Below are 19,306 nucleotides of genomic sequence, written 5' to 3'. Positions count from 1 at the left end.
CCCGGCCTGCGTGTGCCCGGCGGAGCTGACAGGAGCTCTGACCGCCGCGGTCCCCGCCCGGCTCCTCCCGGGCCCGCTCCGCTGGGCTGCAGTGCGCAGCCGCACCAGCCCGGGCCGGGCCTGGCCAGCTGCGGAACCTCAGGAGGGACGCGCGACTGAATTTTTTCGGAATCCTACTTGAGTAAGCGCATGATCGGGCAGTGGTCGAAACGCCCGCCTCCGTCTCGGCAGACGCGTAGCGGGGTGCGTTCTCCGCGGCCTCACCCGGCTCTGGCCCAGGTAGCCTTAGGTTTCTGTCGTTGCGCCCCTCGGGCAAAGGGGTGCTGCCTCCTGTCGGTACAGCGCATTCCTCGAGTCCCTTTCCTTTCCGTGCCTGCTCTATGTTTCCTGCCAGCGAGTGAACAAGACACAGACTTTTCTTGGCTGTTTCCCTTTTACTGGGCATCTAGGTTGTTTACAGTTTTTCAGTGTAATCCATACTGCAATGAACATCTCCATGAATTCCACATTTTTGTTCTTTTTAAGTTATATATAACTTATGATCTGAATGTGACCCTCCAAATTCATGTTGAAATCCTAATCCCTCAAGCTGATGATGGTATTAGGAGATGGGCCTTTGGGGGTGAACAGAGTTTGAAGGGAGAGCTCTCATGAATGGGATTAGTGCCGGTATCAAATGACCCCGAGAGTCGTCCCCTTCAACCACGTGAGAACACAGCTAGAAGGCACTATCTGTGCGCCACAGGCAGGCCCTCACCCGACACTGAACCCGCTTGTGCCTTATCATGGACTTCCCAGCCTCCAGAACTGTGAGAAAATAAATTTCTGTTGTTGATAAACTACCTACTTTATGGTATTTTGTCCTAACAGCCCAAACAGATTAAGACGTTATTTTATGATGAATTTGCAACAGTGAAGTTACCCAGGCAAAAGATAAGCACAGAGATGACTGATGACAGTATCGCTCCCCCAAAAGACTGTATCAGTTTACACCATCAATAACAAACTGTTGGATATTGCTTAAACAATGTTTTAGCTGATTAATGACATATATAATGCCATCTCATTTTTAAAAATTTTCCTTTAAGTTTTGGGATACATGTGCAGAACATGGAGGTTTGTTACATAGGTACACATGTGCCATGGTGGTTTGCTGCACCCATCAACCCGTCATCTAGGTTTTAAGCCCCACATACATTAGGTGCTCTCCCTCACCTTGCCCCCAACCCCCGACAGGCCCCGGTGTGTGATGTTCCCCTCTCTGTGTCCATGTGTTTTCATTGTTAACTCCCACTTATTAGTGAGAACATGTGGTGTTTGGTTTTCTGTTCCTGTGTTAGTTTGCTGAGAATGATCAATGCTATCTCTTATTTAACGACCATTTCTTTTTTTTTTGAGACAATATCTCACTGTTTCCCAGGCTGGAGTGCAGTGGCACCATCTCAGCTCACTGCATCCTTGACCTCCCGTACTCAAGCCATCCTCCCACTTCAGCCTCCTGAGTAGCTGAGCGTTACAGGATTGTGCCACTACACCCAGCTAATTTTTTGGTTTTTAAATTTTTTTATTTTTATTTTTTGAGACGGAGTTTCGTTCTTGTTGCCCAGGCTGGAATGCAATGGCGCGATCTTGGCTCACTGCAACCTCCGCCTCCCAGGTTCAAGCGATTCTCCTGCCTCAGCCTCCCAAATAGCTGGGACTACAGGCACATGCCACCATACCTGGCTAATTTTGTGTTTTTAGTAGAGACGGGGTTTTACCATGTTGTCCAGGCTGGTCTCGAACTCCTGACCTCAGGTGATCCACCTGCCTCGGCCTCCCAAAGTGCTGGGATTACAGGCGTGAGTCACTGTGCCCGGCCCTAATTTTTTTATTTTTTGTGGTGGGTGGGGGGGTTTCACTGTGTTGCCCAGGCTGTTCTCCAACTCCTGGGCTCAAGCGATCCTCCCACTTTGGCCTTCCAAAGTTCCAGGATTATAGATATGAGCCGTAGTGTCCAGCTCTTTTTATTTTATTTTATTTTATTTTTTGACAAGCTCTTGTCTGTCACCCAGGCTGGAGTGCAGTGGTGTGATCATGGTTCACTGCAGCCTTGAACTCCTGGCCTTGATCCTCCTGCCTCAGCTTCCCAAAGTGCAGTGATTACAGGGATGAGCCACTGCACTCGACTGCCACTTCTTTTATCACCATCGGGAACAGCTTTCCAGGTTTGTTTACTCACTGGAATGCCTGTTATTAGGGTGTTAGACCTAGACTGGGCTCATCATCCTCTTTGTCTTTTCATATTTTGCCTTGTGTTCTGGGAGATTTATTTTCCAGCCCTTCTATTGAATTTTCCATTTTGGTGATTTTTTTTTTTTTTTTTTGAGACAAAGTCTCACTCTGTTGCTCAGGCTGAAGAGCGGTGGCGTGATCTCAGCTCACTGCAACCTCTGCCTCCCAGGTTCAAGTGATTCTTGTGCTTCAGCCTCCCGAGTAGCTGGGATTAGAAGCGCGCACCACCATGCCCAGCTAATTTTTGTATTTTTAGTAGAGATGGGGTTTCACCATGTTGGCCAGGCTGGTCTTGAACTCCTGACCTCAGGTGATTTGCCCACCTCGGCCTCCCAAAGTGTTGGGATTACAGGAGTGAGCCACCGTGCTCAGCCTCATTTTGGTGATAATCTTCTTTTTTCCTTCCTTTTGAGAGGGAGTTTTGCTCTTGTTGCCCAGGCTGGAGTGCAATGGTGCGATCTCCACTCGCCACAACCTCTGCCTCTGGATCCGAGTGATTCTCCTGCCTCAGCCTCCTGAGTAGCTGGGATTACAGGCATCTGCCACCACGCCTGGCTAATTTTGTATTTTTAGTAGGGATAGGGTTTCTCCATGTTGGTTGGGCTCATCTCAAACTCCCAACCTCAGGTGATCTGCCCACCTCAGCCTCCCAAAGTGCTGGGATTACAGGCGTGAGCCACCGCACCCAGCCTGATAATCTCAATTTTCAAGAATTCTTGTTTGTTGTCTGGTGGTTCTTTTTTAAAAACTGAGGTACAGTTTACACTGTGTGGCACAAATCTTAAGTGTACAGCTTGATGAGTTTTGATAAATACATACACAAGCATAATCACCACCCAGACCAAAAATGCAAGACATTCCCATCTACCCAAAATGTTCCCCTGTGTCAAGTGGCCAAGCAGTCCCTAAGCACACCATAGTGGCTGTCAGACTGTGGTCCAGCCTTGCCTATGTGGCCCATGTAGAGACATACATGGTTGTAAGGGCACCATGGTGAACCTTTTCCCCTCCATCTTCACACACCTTTCCATCAGGACCCTCCAGACATAAGTACTGCTTTGACTTCTCTGTAACTTAGTTTTGCCTGTTCTTGAACTTCATAAAATAGAATCATAAGTATGAACTCTTTTCATGTCTGGCTTCTTTACTCAGTATGACTTTTTTTTTTTTTTTTTTGAGACAGTCTTGCTGTCACCCAAGCTGGAGTGCAGTGGTGCAATCTCAGTTTACTACAACCTCCGCCTCCTGGGTTCAAGTGATTCTCATGCCTTGGCCTCCTGAGTAGCTGGGACTACAGGCATGTGCCACCACACCCATCTAATTTTTGTATTTTTAGTAGAGACGGGGTTTCACCATGTTGGCCAGGCTGGTCTCGAACTCTTGGCATCAAGTGATTTGCCCACCTTGGCCTCCCAAAGTGCTGGGGTTACAGGCATGAGCCACTGTGCCCAACCACGTCTTTGACATTCATCAATGTCGGTGCATATATTAGTGGTGTTTTTTTTGTTTGTTTGTTTTTATTGCTGTATATACGTTTGGGTCATTTTCTGCTTGTTCTGGACCTAACTTCTCTCTCCACTTCTTCTGTAACTTGAATTATTCATATAGTCCCATGTTTCTTAGCTTCCATTCTTTTTTCCTCTCTGTACTTCAGTTTAAGTACCTCCTTTTAACCTATTAAGTTCACTAATTCTGTTTTCTGATATGACTTAATTTCTAAATTCGACTGTGATTTTATCCTTTACTTCTATCAATGTTTATGAAATCCATCCAATGAGTTTGTAATTTCAGGGATATTTTTCAGTTCAATAGCCTCCTTTCACTCTCTTTTAATAGATTCCAACTCTGTTGACATTCTCTACATTTGCTTCTTTTTTGTCCATCTTCTTCTCTATTTGACATATTAACCAAGTTATTTAAAAATCTTTGCCAGTTCCAATGTCTGGATCACATGTGGGTCTGCTTTTATTGTTTATTTTTTCTTTTATGTATTAGCCCCATATTTCTCCATTTTTTGCATGGTTTATGATTTTTAATTGTATGTCACATATTGGGTATAAAAGAAGGATAGGGGCTTCAAATCTTGTTATTCCCTACAGGAGCTAGTCACTTCGATGCAATTACGTACTGAACTGGGTTGGGGCAGTGTTGCAATTGCAGTAAAACTCAATCCCCTCCTGGTTGTCCTTGTTCCTTAGGAATGGCCCTCTTGGATTTTGGATTGAAAGCCTGGTCAGTCTCTGTCTCTCTCAGATCTTAAAGTTCTGCTCTTCAGAGACTTAAAGGGAGCTCTTTAGCTTCACAACCCACACAGGTGCAAAACCTGGCAAATACCTTATGTTGGGGAGACCAGTTATTTGTTCACCCCAGGCCTCCTCTCTAAACACTGCAAGACTGTAGGACTTGCCTTCTCAGTCTCCTGCACTGCCTCAGAACTCAGCAAATGTCCCATGGGGAAAACGCTCTGCATTTTGTGCTCCTCTAGGTCCTAATCCATAGCAAGTCCTTGCAACCACCAAAAACTGTTCCTTTCTCTCTTCCCCAGTAGAGTCTCTCTGCTTGGGCCAAGTCTGATCCTCATGTCCCAAATGGGCAAATGTTTCAGGGAAGAAAATAGCTGCCTATCACTAGTTCAACTCGGAAGGGCTCTTCCCTCCTTGAAATTTTAGTCCATTCAGTCTTTATTTCTGTGACCACTCTTCATTCTTTTTAAAAATAAGACATTTTCGGCCAGGCGTGGTGGCTCATGCCTGTAATCCCAACACTTTGGGAGGCCGAGGTGGGCGGGTCACTTGAGGTCAGGAGTTTGAGACCAGCCTGACCAACATGTTGAAACCCCGTCTCTACTAAAAATACAAAAATTAGCCGCTCGTAGTGGTGCGTGCCTGTAATCCCAGCTACTCAGGAGGCTGAGGCAGGAGAATCGCTTGAACCTGAGAGGCAGAGGTTGCAGTGAACTGAGATCGCGCCACTGCACTCCAGCCTGTGCAACAGCGCGAGACTCCATCTCAAAAAAAAAAAAAAAGAAAGAAAGAAAAAAACAGACATTTTCATCTTAGCTGTTTTTTCCCTAGCGGTTGCAATGGGAGTGGTGGCGTGCAGAGACCTACCATATCCTACCTAGCAGAAGTTTTTCAGTTCTGCTTTCTACCATTTCCTTTGGAGGTATTATTTCACTTCCTAGTATTTTCACTTAATTACACGACAACACAACTTCCTCTTGTTTAAACAAGTTATAGGGCTCACTCTCATCTCTTTCAAAATAGATTTTTGTTTGCTGTGTTTTGTTTTTTTGAGACATAGTTTTGTTCTTTGCTCTTGTTGCCCAGGCTGGAGTGCAATGGCGCGGTCTCGGCTCACTGCAACCTCCGTCTCCCCGGTTCAAGTAATTCTCCCTTCTCAGCCTCCAGAGTAGCTGGGATTACAGGTGCACACCACCACGCCTGGCTAATTTTTTTGTATTTTTAGCAGAGATGGAGTTTCACTATGTTGGCCAGACTGGTCTCGAGCTCCTGACCTCAGGTGATCCACCTGCCTCAGCCTTCCAAATTGCTGGGATTATAGGTATGAGACACTGCACCCGGCTGATGTTAACTATTTCCTGAACTTTCTTGAGGGATGGCCATTTTACTTCAAGGTTTTCATTGCCCTGTTCTTCTGTATTACAAATGTTTCCCACTTTGTTTTTTAGTTATGTTCATACTTCCTTATCTTCTCAAACTTCGCTTTTGGTGATGTTAATATTTCAGATGACTTTTTAGGTTTCACTGGGACTTAAGGGATGAAGGCTCCCCAGTCTGCCATCTTATTCCTCAATAAATTCATCTTGAGAAACAACTCCCTCAAAAGCATTTTCTTCCTCGTCAGCCACATCAGTCTTCTTTGAGTGGAACTCTCTTCTCGTCTCCTCCTGAATTTTATGTGAGTGTTATACGCATCCATAGTGTCAGCTACTCTCTAATATTCATAAGCCAATGATTCACACATCTATTGCCAGCCTTCATCTCCATCTGGGCTTCCAGACCTATTCATCTACATTTTAAATTAATTATTTATTATTTTTATTTACTTATTTTTGAGACAGGGCCTCGCTTTGTTGCCCAGGCTGGAATGCAGTGGTGTGATCACAGCTCACTGCAGCCTCGACCTCCAAGGCTCAATTGATCCTCCTACCTCAGCCTTCTGAGTAGCTGGGACTATAGGTGTGTGCCACCATGCCTGGCTAATTTTCTTGGGTTTTTTTGTTTTTTTTTTTTTGTAAAGATGGAGTTTTGCCATGTTGCCCAGGCTGGTCTCAAACTAGGCTCAAGCAATCCACATGCCTTGGCCTCCCAAGTACCTGGGACTACAGGTGTCTACCACCACACCTGGCTTCACCCACACTTTTATCTCCAATAAAATGCAACATCTCTAAACTCAACATCCTCCTCGAAGCTCTGATCCTTTTCCTATAATCCTATTTCAGGGGATGACACCGCCATCTGGCCATAGCCTGTATATCATCCTGATCTCTCCCCCGCCTTCCGCATGTCTCACATCCAGCTGCTACTAAATCATGTCAGCTCTGCCCCATGCATACTGCCTGTCCTCCTCCTTCCCCACGGCCACCATACCGGCACTTGTGCCTTCTGAGACCTGCCTTCCAGAGGAGTGCACATGCCAGGAGTGTTCAGTGGGCACAAGTGGTTTTATTGTTTCTGCCCGGAAGAGGAAGCCCTGGCAGCAGCAGGGACACAGAGAGGACACGGCGCTGCATCCTGCCGGCAATGTGGATGCTGGTGGCGGGAGTCCAGGACTGTGAAGAGCTGTCAGCATATGAGCTGGAGCCGCTGAGGAGCTGCACCTAGGCCTGCAGAGGCCACCAGCTTGAGAAGGGGGTCCCAGCCTCACCGATGCCGCTTTCGGATGCTCTGCAGCTCCTGGTAGATGGTGCTGAAGCTGGGCCGCTGCCCAGGCTCATAGGCCCAGCACTGCTCCATGAGCCTGAACACGGCATCAGGACACAGCTCTGGGCAGGGCAGACGGCCCCCTGTGAGGAGAGGCACAGCACACCAGGCATGAGGAGGGAGTTTGAGGGTCCTCGGCAGACTCTGGGGGATACCATGAGCCATAGGAGCTGCTTAAGATGCACTGTTCTGAAGGATGCACTGTTCTCCACCAAGGGCCCAAAGGACAAAGAGGCCTGGCTTCTGATCCCAATCCTACCACGTGCTAGCTGTGTCCCCTCTGCCAGCCTGTTTTTCCATCTGAGAAAGGGACATATTAATCCCTACCACACATGTAGTGATGAGCAAATGAAATAACATGTGACCTAGCACAGAACAGGTGCTCACTCAGTAGTAGCTACAGGGATATTCTATTTTTTTTTTCTTTTTTTTGAGATGGAGTCTTGCTCTGTCACCCACGCTGGAATGCAGTGGTGTGATCTCAGCTCACTGCAACCTCCACCTCCCAGGTTCAAGCGATTCTTGTGCCTCAGCCTCGCAAGTAGCTGGGATTAAAGGCTTGCACCACTACACCTGGCTAATTTTTTGTATTTTTAGTAGAGACAGGGTTTTGCCATGTTGGCCAGGCTAGTCTCAAACTCCTAGACTCAAGTGATCCACCTTCCTCAGCCTCCCAAAATGTTGAAATTACAGGCGTGAGCCACTGCGCCCACGTTTTTTTCTTTTTCAAGTCAAGGTCTCTCTCTCTCTGTCACCCAGGTTGGAGTGCAGTGGCATGATCTCAGCTCACTGCAACCTCCACCTCCCAGGCTCCAGTGATCCTCCCACCTCAGCCTCCCGAGTAGCAGGGACTACAGGCGCATGTCACCACACCCAGCTAATTTTTGTATTTTTTGTTTTTTGGTTTTTTTTGAGATGGAGTTTCACTCTTGTCGCCCAGGCTGGAGTGCAGTGGCACAATCTCGGCTCACTGCAGCCTCCACCTCCTGGGTTCAAGCAATTCTCCCACCTCAGCCTCCCAAGTAGCTGGGATTACAGGCACGTGCCACCATGCCTGTCTAATTTTTGTATTTTTAGTAGAGATGGGGTTTCACCATGTTGGTCTGGCTGGTCTCAAACTCCTGACCACAGGTGATCCACCTGCCTCGGCCTCCCGAAGTGCTGGGATTACAGGTGTGAGCCACCGTGCCCAGCCTATTTTTGTATTTTTTGTACAGATGGAGTTTCACTGTGTTGTCCAGGCTGATCTTGAACTCCTGGGCTCAAGTGATCCACCCAGCTCAGCCTCCCAAAGTGCTGGGATGACAGGCGTGAGCCACTGGCCAGGTTATTCTTATTCTGCCTGGTGGGAAGGTTGGCATTAAGGGAGTTAGAAGAGTCCGGCTGGAGCACCTGGAAGAGGGTGCAGCCTGAGGCTGCTGTCATCACAGGGTGCTTACCCTTCTCCACAAACTCCCGTGTCTGCTGATTGCTGAGGTTGGGATAGGGGGAGGCCCCCAGGCTGAAGGTCTCCCAGAGCAAGATGCCAAAGCTCCACACGTCGCTTTCGGAGGAGTAGCGGCCTGCAGAGGAGGCGAGGAGGTGAGGCAGCGTGAGTGGACCCTCCCTGGGGCCAGGGCGAGGCAGCCGGCAGGACCCAGGCCTGGCCTCTGGCCATGGAGGTCCAGGGTAGACAGGGACTAGGTACCATAGTTAAGGGCCTCAGGTGCAGTCCACTTCACGGGGACTTGTCTGAGGCCCCCTGAGGCTGCATAGACCCCATCAGCTTCCTCTCGGGACATCCCAAAGTCACTGATCTTCAGGACATTCTTCTCGGTCACCAGGCAGTTCCGAGCAGCCAGGTCCCTGGGTGAGACAGGGCAGGGGCTCATTTGGCCAACAGTCGCCTGCCCATTCCTGGCTGAACACTCTAGAAAAGCCACAGACAAAAGCTGCTCCCAGCCCTGTGCACCCCTGTCTACCAGAGAGGCCAACTCCCCCCTCTGGAGCTGATGCCTGATGGTCCAGCGGGGGGCCCTAGGGGTATAGGTACCTCTTGACTCTGGTCGGGGGTGTTGGCAGGGCCCATGGCCACCGCCCACTCACCGGTGGATGCAGCACTTGCTCTCCAGGTACTCCATGCCAGCAGCTGCATCCCCCACCATCTGCAGCAGAGTCTTCACCCGCAGGCGGGCCCCCTCCGTGCGGAGGAAGGTCAGGAAGTCTCCCCCTGCAGGTGGCGAGGACCCCTGCTGAGCCTCCTGAGGTAAGGCTGCCACCTGACCAGGCTGCGCGCCCTACCTGGAGCTCAGCGCCCCGTGCTCACCCTGCACAAGCTCCATGACGATGTAGATGGGCTGCTTCTGGGTGCAGACACCAATGAGACGCACGATGTTGGGGTGGCTGTACTGCTTCAGGATCCTGGAGGGCACTGCTGCTCAGGATCTACGTGGCCGGGCCCGCCTCCCCAGGGCCCCCCCAGGGATGATGGGAGAAGAGCTTGGCCTCCAAGGCCAGCAGACCCGGACGTGTGACCTGGGGCAGCCTCTACCCTTCGGCACTATAAGGGGGTACTACCCGCAATGGGGGGGCCTCGAGGACTAAACACCACCACGGAGGTCAAGCACTTTACACTGTGCCATGCAGTGTAACCTCTGTGTATACGGAACCCGTGGTGATCATTAGTTTATCACCCACCTCGCTTCCTGTAGAAACTTGGCCTTGAGGTCAGGTGGGAGCGTCTCTCGACAAGACTTCACCGCCACCAGGGTGTTGTCAGCTCGCAGGCGTCCGCTGAACACTTCGCCAAAGTTCCCCTGAAACGGTCTTGGGCTCCTACCACGGCCTTCCCAGTCCCGCAGTTCTCTTCTCTGCTTCCTACCCATTCTTTACTCAGCCCCTGTGCTCGGACCCCTCACCCAGGCTCTCTGGGAGTTTGACCCTCGCTGGGGAACCTAGAGAGCACATGGGGCAGGCAGGGAAAGTTGCCTCTGATGTGCCACCCTTCCTGAGAGAAGTGACATGGAAATCCAAAAATCACTCTCCCTTGGGTTTGAAAAGCATTCTGATTTTTAGGACAGTGACTTCTTCCCTAAACAGGTATCTTATAGCTTACAGTAACAGGGTGTCTCCCTGCGTGCACACAAGAGCTCGACGGGGGGCAGCCTGGGTGGGGGTGATGAGGTCAGGGTGCCGGCAGAGCTGTCTGCTGGGAGTTTTCAGGGTAGGTGCTGTCCCGTTTCCTGGAGGATGGTGTGTGGTGGGGGCTGGGCAGGGAGTCGGGGTACAAGTGGGGAATCAGATGGGGCAGGGAGGTCTCTGGGTGGTAGGGCAGGGGCCCAGGCGTGACTCAGGAGAAGCCGCCAGCGACAAGGAGGCCAGCAGAGGCGCACTCACCCGTCCAATCTGCTCACCCAACACCAGGTCCTCATGGTTCAGCACCCACTTGTCCTGGGGAAGAGAGGAGTCAGGGGATCAGAAGTCTGAAGAAAAGGGGTGCTGGGCCCTTAGAAGGGCTGTGTCCTCCATTTCTTGGCGCCTCCATATGTGACCAGGGTTGGGACCACGTGGGGAGCACACTGAGATGACTACGGGGTCCAGGCAGGTACCCTGACCAGGTAAGCACCAACCTGGTGTGTACAGCCCATGGCGTAGGAGTGGCCCTGACATTCCAAACCTAGAGCGAGGCTGGCCCTGAGGGTCACTCACTCTGCATCTTGTATGTAGACGGAGGGCCTGGAAAGCCCTTTCTGCTCAGACGCTGGGTGGGCCTGACCCACACTCCCCAAGCCCTGCCACAGGTGGCATGGGCCAGGCTGGGTGCAGGCTCACCTTGGGCACAGCCCTGTGCAGGATGACACCACTCTTCTTGGTGAGGGGCTGCTGGGTGCTCAGTAGGTGGTCGATGAGCAAAGGAATGCTAGGAAAGCCTTCCCCTTCCAGTCGGTACAGGTTCTGCAGGGCAGGGGACCCGGGGTCAGCAGCCTCCATTCTGAGGGGGCGTGAGCCCTGGGAGGGGGAAAGGGAGAGCAGCAGGGGAGAAAGGGCCTGCCCAGGACCAGGGGCAGGGAGACCTCCAGAAAAGATGCCATCTGATGGCACATGACATCCTGCTGCCCCACCAGGGGAGGACTCACACTTAAGCCTCTATTTTGTTGCAGGGACAGGGTGGTCTCTGTGGCCCCTTCCAGCCAGCCCTGCTAGGGAGGCATCCAAGACCTGGCAGCTACCCCCTACCATGAAAGGCCATTCCCCTTGGGGAAGGGAAGGGAGGGGAAGAGTGAGGCCTGGAAGGCTCGGGTCCCAGCCCCACTCACATCCAGGGACTGGATGATGAAGTGCCGGGGCAGACCATCCCACAGCACCGACAGCACGTACTCCTGCTTGCCCTGGCTCTCCCGCACCAGGAAGTCCCCAGAGTGCACCAGCAGCTCAGCCACCTCCGCCCTCGGGATGGCCCCGTGGTACCACAGCTGCTCATGCAGGGGCTTCTGCACCTCCGGAACGAGCTGCAGCGGTGGAGGGAGCTGGGCAAGGGAGGATCGAGGAGGAGTCACTTAACCACCTTGTTGAAGAGGCCGTGGGGGCAGCCAGAGGTCTCTCTCTCCCCCCTATATGCCCTCAGCCCTTACAACCATGGAGTGGCATGCAGAGCCATCCACAGGCCCCTGGAGTGGGCACTGGACTGGCCCAGGCTCACGCTGGGCAGAGCTGGGAAGGGAAGCCCAGGCAGGAAGACCCCAAACCAAGCTGGTGCCTCCTCCTCCAGGCCACAGGCCCCCAACCACTCCTGAAGCAGGGAGAGCCACGGAATAGTCGAGGTTGCTGATCCCTTTAGCACACTGGGGCAATGGAAAGGGAGGGGTCACAGGGGTGGCAGGGTCTGGGGACATCTGCAGCCTGGAATCCCAGGGAAGAGAGGAACTTCCCAATACAAGCAGCCTGGGCAGAGCCTCCTCTCTAGGACATCCCAGTGATTAAACTCGAAACACAACAGTAGGGGGACCCAGGCTGGGCGCCACTCACCGAGAACTTGGGGCGGAAGATTCCTGAGATGTGGCTCTTAAGGATCTCCAGCGTGGGCGTCCTTCCCCCCTCTCGCTCCTGCTCCTGAGGCCAGGGACAGACGTCAGCGGGTGGCCAGGCTTAGGGAGGGGGAGGGCAAAAATGAGGAGCGCAGCCCCAGGTGGGCAGGTCGGTGGCGGGCAGCGGCCGCGGATGGGGCAGCTCACCGAGGACGACGTGGAGTGGCGGTCATCCTGCAGGAGCAGCACAGGCGGGGGCTCGCCGGGGCCCAGGTGCTCCAGCTTGGTCTGCAGCAACTCCTGCTGGGCCTGCAGCTTGGCCTGGCTGCACAGCGCTACCTGCAGCCCCTGCAGTGCTTCTTGCAGCACTTGCCTCTTGCCCAGCAGCTGCACCCTGCAGGCAGGGGCAGGTGGGAGGGTGGGTGAGAATAAGGGCTTGGTCTGCAGTGAGTAGCCAGCAGCAGGTAGGGTAGGTAGGAGGGAGGGAGGCCCAGGAGGCTGCTGCAGGCAGGGGCCCACTCACCGCTCCCGGGGGTGGGTGTTCTCCTCTTCATTCCGGAGCTCCTGTTGCAGCTGCGTAACCATCTCCTGCCGCCTGAACACCATCTCGGTGGCCACAGCCAGCTCATCTGTCACTGAGGTCAGCCTGCACCCAAGAGAAGGGCAGCATTAGAACCGAGCCCTCCTGCCCCCTCAACCCAGGTCCAGTGCATCCCTGTAGAGCCAAGCAAGCCTGGCCACCTGGTGACAGCTCTGTGTGGACAGTCTCCACGACCTAGCCCTGCCTACATAAACACCCGTGGTCTGCTGGGAGCCCCGCCACAGCCCAGGTGCAAAGCCACCACCCACGTGTGCTGCACGCTCTCCACAGTCAGCTCGTTCAGCTGGAGCTCCCCAGGCTCCAGCGGTTCACCCTCCTCAAGCAGTGACTCATCGAATGTGACACAGGGTGGGACGTCAGGTGCGGACCTGTGGGGGACAGCGCCCCGTCAGTGGACAGGCCAGCAGCCCTGGGCCCAGCAGGAGCAAGGACGGGGCTTACCCATACTGTCGCAGGAAGCCTTGGTACTCAGCCTCAGGCTGGATGCGGGCAGCAGCTGCAGCCATCTCCCGGTGAATGGCCACCACCTCATCCTGCACCAGGCTGCTAATCTCCAGGTATTCCTGCAGGATCTCCTTCCTGCCCCCGAGACGGGATCCCCAGTCAGGGGAGCCTCAGGCTGGGCAAGGCTGGGCAGTTCAGGCCTAGGACCCTGGGTTTGGAGTCAGGGCTGGGGTTGACCCCTGCCTCACTTCGAGCTAGCCATGCCACTCTAGGCAAATTATTTAATCTCTCCCTAATCTTCTATTTCCTGATATGTATAAGAGGGACACTGGCAGTTGTAATAAAGATCCAGTGGGCCAGGCACAGTGGCTCATGCCTATAATACCAACACTGGGAGGTCGAGGCGGGTGGATTGCCTGAGGTCAGTTCGAGACCAGCCTGGCTAACGTGGTGAAACCCCGTCTCTACTGAAAAAGCAAATACAAAAATTAGCCAGGCATGGTGGCACATGCCTGTAGTCCCAGCTACTTGGCTACTTGGGAGGCTGAGGCAGGAGAATCGCCTGAACCCGGAAGGTGGGGGTTGCAGTGAACCAAGATCGCACCACCACACTCCAGCCTGGGCGACAGAGTGAGACACCGTCTCAAAAAAAAGGATCCAGTTGAGATCCTGTGTGCAGAGTGTCTGCTGTACAGGGAGTGCTCAGTAAGCAGCTACGGTCATCCCTCCCCTGGGCAGCCAGCTCTGCACATCCACTACCATATAAGCCATCAACATGCTGCCACCCCCGTCCATATCTCCCAGCCCAGGCACCTCCCCTGGGTCCCAACCTCATGTACTCACTCACCTACTCAAAATGTCCCATTGGCTAGCTCTAAGACACCCCAACCTCTCCAGCTGAAAATTGAGGCCAGGTGCGGTGGCTCATGCCTGTAATCCCAGCACTTTGGGAGGCCGAGGTGGGTAGATCGCAAGGTCAAAAGATCGAGACCAGCCTGGCCAACATGGCGAAACCCCATCTCTACTAAAAATACAAAAACTAGCTGGATGTGGTGGCATGCGCCTGTAGTCCCAGCTACTCGGGAGGCTGAGGCAAGAGAATCGCTTGAGCCTGGGAGGTGGAGGCTGCAGTGAGCCGAGATCACGCCACTGCACTCCAGCCTGGCGAAAGAATAAGACTACATCTCTAAATAAATAAATAAATAATAAATAAATAAATAAACGAACTGCTATCCTTGTCTCCTAAACCTCTTCTTCCCACAGCATTCCCTACATAAGTTAACAGCCACTCCATCTTCCAGCTGCTCCAGGCCAAACCCCCAGAGTGACCCCTGACTCCTCCATTTCACGCCCCATTTCCAATCCACAGGGAAATCCCACTGGCTTCACCTTCAAAACAGCCCCAGGACCTGACCGCTCCTCACCTCCATTGCTACCTCCCCGTCCTAGTGGCCAAAAGCTTGGATCTGGATTACAGCAAGAGCCTGCTCTCTGGCCTCCCAGCTTCTGTCCTTGCTCCCTGAAGTCTATTTGCAGCACAGCAGCCAGAGTGGCCTTATTAAAACAGAGGTCAGGGCTGGGCATGGTGGCTCATGCCTGTAATCCCGGCACTTTGGGAGGCAGAGGCAGGCAAATCGCTTTGAGCCCAGGAGTTAGAGACTAGCCTGGGCAACATGGTGAAACCCCATCTCTACTAAAAATACAAAAATTAGCTGGGTGTGGTGGCGCATGCCTGTAGTTCCAGCTACTCGGGAGGCTGAGGCAGGGGAATCACTTGAACCTGGGAGGCAGAGGTTGCAGTAAGCCGAGATCATGCCACTGCACTCTAGCCTGGGCGGCAGAGCGAGACTCTGACTCAAAAAAAAGTTAAAACAAAATGAAACAAAAAAACAGAGGTCAGATCATGCCATTCTTGTTCACCCAGAGCCAAAGTCCTCACCATGGCCCTGCTAGACTCTCTATCACCCAGTAGCCCTTGACGCCTGCCTCCTCCAGCCTCGTGTATGACTCTCCCCCTCCCTCACTCTCAGAGGCACCACTGGTTCCTGGCTATTAGTCCCTGGTACTCTCCTACCTCAAGGCCTGTGTAATTGCTGTCCTCCTTTCTGGAATGGTCTTTCTCCAAATAGCCCCATGATTCACTCCCGTACCCCTCTCAGGGGCCTCTTTGAATGTCACCTCTCAAGAGGCTTTCCCAGATCACTCTATGGACAACTGTCACCTCCTCCCTTGCCTCTGTGCTCCCAGGTCCCAATCCACTTCTCTTGCTTTATTTTTCTCCATGGCTCTTAGTGCTCCTCACATCCTCACTCCACTAACACGAAAGATCCCTGAGGACAGATGTTTTTGTCTACCATTGTTCTCTGGTATAATCCAGAGCCCAGAACAGTGCTCAATGAATGTAATAAAACCCTGGAATAATGAGACCCTGGAATAGTGTAATTCACAGGTAAGTTGCCTGTTTCCAGTCCTTGGCCCAGGTCCCGTTCTCATATGGTTACATGGCCAGCACCTTCCCAGCAATGGATTTTCTGGGTCCTGCCTCTGGGCCTGATGGCTGGGCTTAGGGCTGCTCAAGGGTGGGGGCCAGGGGACGGGGCTGCGGGCTTACAGGATGCAAGCCATCTCCTCGTGCAGGTCCTGCAGTGACCGCAGCAGGCCGGGCAGCAGGAGCTGGTGGTGGTGCTGGTGGTGTAGCTGCGCAGCCCGCACGCCCAGCACATAGCGGTTGTGGTGAGCAAAGAGCTTCCACAGGCTGCGCACGTACTTGTCCTTGGCCTTGTCACGGTCCTTGTCTGCCAGATGGGGGGCAAGGGGTATAGATGACAGCATGGAGGCCCAGGCAGCCCCCACTCTCTGGGTACCCAAGGACAGGTCAGCACTGGCTTCGGATTCCCTCCCTGCCAGCAAGGGAAGCCACGAACCTTTGCTGGCCTCCTGGTACTTGCGCTTGGCTTGGGCACTGTCCCGTGCCAGAGCTCGGTACTGGCTCTTCAGCTTCTCAATGTCCTGGCTGTGGGTCTAGGGAGAGAGGAGAGGCCAGTGTGGGGCAGCAGGTCCCCAGCTGTGGAAGATTCTTGCCTGGGGTGAAGCCCTGGAGAGGTCCTGTCGTCAGGCAAGGAGCACCTGGAGACTTCTGGGAAAGCTGGCTGCTGACGTGAGAGTCAAAGATCAGAGGGCCTGTTAAAGACAGACCCCTTGGGGAGGCAAAGAGGTAGACTACAGGCTACAACGGTCCCTCCTTGGACTGAGAGTGGTAGCCTGGTGGCAGGCAGGGCCAGTTGCAGGTGTGCACGGCCTGTGCGGTCACACGGGGCTCCACGTGTAGAAGGGCCCTGTGCTTGGTTTCATTCTCCATTATTGCCACCTGGAAATTCCTCACAATCTTTTAACAAAGTCCCCCACAATTTCACTTTGCACTGGGTCCTGCAAATTACGTTCTTGGCAGTAGGAATAGATGACAGCCCGAGATCAGTGTTCTCGTCCCGGTTCTCCTGTTTATGTGCTGGGATATGTTGGGCAAGCGCCCAACCTCAGTTTCCCCATCTGTAACTGAGCTAAATTCCTCGACTAGATCAGTCTTTTTCTTAAAGGGCCAGAGAGTAAATAAATATTTTAGGCTTGTAGGCCATAGAGTCTCTGTCACAATTACTCAACTCTGTCATTGTAGTCACAGACAATATGAAAACAAAGGGGCATAGCTGTGTTCCAGCAAAACTTTATAAAAATGGGCCCACCCTTGAATCAGATGATCTTTTGGGGCGAGGAATGGGGCCAGGGTGGCCACCAGGGGCCGCTGTGGGTCCATGGCAAGGCTGGGCTCTGCACTTGAGGAAGGGGTGTGGTGCAGGGAGGGTGACCAGCACACTGAACGGGGGCACTAGGCTCCCAGATAAATAGTTCCAAATCACACAGCTTCTAGACTGAGGAGCTGGGTAGGATTCAAGGCAGGCTGACTTCACGGCCCGAGTCCTCGACCTGCGGGGGGCCACGCTGCTGCCCAGTCTCTGGGGCCCTGAGAGGAGGCTGCCTAGGTCGAAGGCAAACAGACTGACCCTCATTCCTCTCCCTGACTCTCAGAACCCAGAGCCAGATGGCACAGTGTGGAGGCGAGTACCGATTCTGAGCTTCTCCCAGGCACATTACCGGTCACTCATCCTTACATTCCCAGCACTTTGCCCAGGCACAGAAAAAGCACAGAGAGGCCTTGCTGCAAGCCAGCTCAACGTAGGGGAAGGAAGAGAGGAAGCTGCATCAAGGTTAGAGCAAGCCAGGCCTGCGGTCAGGGACTTAACACTTCCCCAGTGAATCCAGAGCCTCTTGTGCAAAACAACCCCTTCGAGGCTCAAAATTTAGACAGAAATGACCGAAGACCCAGTGCTGCCCGCTCACCTTGGTGAGCTCCTGCTGCAGCTGCTGCCACTGCTCGCTGTAGGTCTTGCGAAGCTGCTGCCGTTCTCGGATGAGCAGGCTCAGCTTGCTCAGGGGCCCTGAGTTCAGATCCTCTGCATGCTGCCGCAGCAACCGGCTCAGGCCCTCAGTTTGGCTGGTGATCTCAGCCCAGGACTATATAGCACAGATGGGGGAGGCAGGGAGGAGGGCACAATGGCTCCCAAGCCTTGGCCTGCCAGATCTCCAGCCACTGCCCCAGAGGGCCCCCAGGAGAGGAGGGAGAAGGCAGATACAGCCAGCACCCACCAGAGTCCCATAGAGACCCACCTGACTGATGGGGCTGTCAGGGCTGATGGCCCGGCTCTGGCCCCCACTGTCCTGCAGGGACATGTGGTGAAGCAGTCCTGCATACTCCCTGTCACTCTTGACCCGCTGGGCCATCCACTTTCTCATGCCCTCCAGTAGACGAAGCTCGGCCTCCTGCATTTGCTGCAGGACCCCGTGGCCCTGGGGGCTGCACAGCTCGGAAGAGAAGCCCATAGTGCTGTTCTGGGGACAGAAAGGGGGCCATCCCTGGAGGCAAGGCAGCAGCTGGAGACGGAGGCATGGGACGAGGAGGCTGGGGACTGTAGGTTCAGGATGGACTGCAGACAGGGAGGAGGTGGGGTCCTGCCTCGCTCACACACAGCCATGGGTACCCAGCAGCAGCCTGGCCTGGGGACTGGCCCTCATTGCTTCCTTAGAGTCAGGGTCTCCTCCCCACGTTCGGGAACAGGAGCCAACCTGGAGCCTCCCTCCCCAGGCCCTTCCACCCACCACCCCTTACAGGGACACCCTTGCCCAGGTTCTCGACAGGCCAAGCCTGCCCCAGCTGAAGCCTCAGGCGCCCACAGCCTGAGCCCTGCCCCTGCGGCCATCCCCGCCCTTCCGCGGCCCCTACCCCCACATGGGTGGGTCTCTGGCCCTCTGAACGCCTGCTCTGCCCCTGCCTGCCGCGCCCCCCGCTCCCACCGCTCCTCCAGGCCCCGGGGCTAGAGTTACCCGCACGGGCAGCTGCTCCTGGGACGGCCTCGGACCGACTCAGGCCCGGTGCCGACCCCGGCCAGTTCCTGATTCCGCGCTTCCTCCTCCCGCGGTTTCAGTTGGCCCAGGCCCCGGGGCGGGCCTGTGGAGGGGAAGGGGCGGGCGGGACCGGCCCGACGGCCCCGACGCCTGCCAGCCCCCCTGCTCCGCGCTGGGCCGCAGCCTCTAGCCGGCCGCACGGCCACGGAAACGGAAGGGAGGAGGGGGCCGGGAAAGAATGGCCCAGCCGAGAGCCGCCTGCGCCCCGCGGCCCCCAGGGCCCAGCAGCGCCCCGGGAACACCGGGAAGGGGCGCAAGGTGGGGGTCAGGAGGGGGAGCCCAGGGCGAGGCCCCAGGCAGATGCTGGGCCCAGGGAAGCCCAGGGTGTCCGCGGGTACTGAGGGGAGGCGCGCAGTCCTAGCACCAGGCCAGGGGCACCGCAGAAGAGGAAGAGGGAACCCTGGTCCCAGCCCTCCCCACCTCACGGAATTCCCTAAGGAGAGGCTCAGGCGCCAGCTTCAATTTGAATAAAATTTCCAAGTAAATATCCCGAACAGAGACTGCTTCTCGGGGACAGATCCTGG

The 19,306-nt window shown here is 54.2% G+C and overlaps 1 protein-coding gene across 5 annotated transcripts; it reads right to left on the bottom strand.

The window, feature by feature from the left end:
* Nucleotides 1-6,942: 6,942 nt before the first annotated feature.
* FES (FES proto-oncogene, tyrosine kinase) lies at nucleotides 6,943-18,875 on the bottom strand. 5 transcript variants are annotated; one of them, XM_055363111.2, is made up of 19 exons: nucleotides 18,702-18,873; nucleotides 17,988-18,209; nucleotides 17,661-17,834; nucleotides 16,193-16,289; nucleotides 15,880-16,063; nucleotides 13,266-13,403; nucleotides 13,073-13,192; nucleotides 12,747-12,869; nucleotides 12,431-12,617; nucleotides 12,225-12,308; nucleotides 11,516-11,725; nucleotides 11,031-11,207; nucleotides 10,596-10,649; nucleotides 9,897-10,015; nucleotides 9,526-9,620; nucleotides 9,306-9,429; nucleotides 8,908-9,065; nucleotides 8,660-8,782; nucleotides 6,943-7,303 (listed from the first exon to the last, which is right to left on the bottom strand). In XM_055363111.2, exons 2-19 carry the CDS (start codon nucleotides 18,198-18,200, stop codon nucleotides 7,161-7,163), a joined length of 2,523 nt encoding a protein of 840 aa, XP_055219086.1. In that variant the 5' UTR covers nucleotides 18,201-18,209; nucleotides 18,702-18,873; the 3' UTR covers nucleotides 6,943-7,160. The 5 variants fall into 5 exon arrangements, with proteins under 5 accessions (XP_055219086.1, XP_004056818.1, XP_063554918.1 ...); XM_004056770.3 differs by having other exon boundaries at nucleotides 11,031-11,153; nucleotides 18,702-18,870; XM_063698848.1 differs by lacking the exon at nucleotides 13,073-13,192 and having other exon boundaries at nucleotides 18,702-18,875.
* Between the last annotated feature and the right edge of the window lie 431 nt (nucleotides 18,876-19,306).

Source organism: Gorilla gorilla, chromosome 16, assembly GCF_029281585.2.
Source record: "Gorilla gorilla gorilla isolate KB3781 chromosome 16, NHGRI_mGorGor1-v2.1_pri, whole genome shotgun sequence".
NCBI lineage: Eukaryota > Metazoa > Chordata > Mammalia > Primates > Hominidae > Gorilla > Gorilla gorilla.
This window is presented reverse-complemented; position numbering and strand designations above follow the sequence as displayed.

What these genes read in the sequence shown, in the direction of transcription:
- FES (XM_055363111.2), bottom strand. Translation starts at nt 18,200, where the DNA reads ATGGGCTTCTCTTCCGAGCTGTGCAGCCCCCAGGGCCACGGGGTCCTG. An exon ending in TGCAGCAGGAGCTCACCAAG is followed by an intron (nt 16,290 to 17,660) that starts GTGAGCGGGCAG and finishes CTCTCTCCCTAG; the next exon opens with ACCCACAGCCAGGACATTGA. An exon ending in TGGGTGAGCAGATTGGACGG is followed by an intron (nt 10,016 to 10,595) that starts GTGAGTGCGCCT and finishes AGACCGTTTCAG; the next exon opens with GGGAACTTTGGCGAAGTGTT.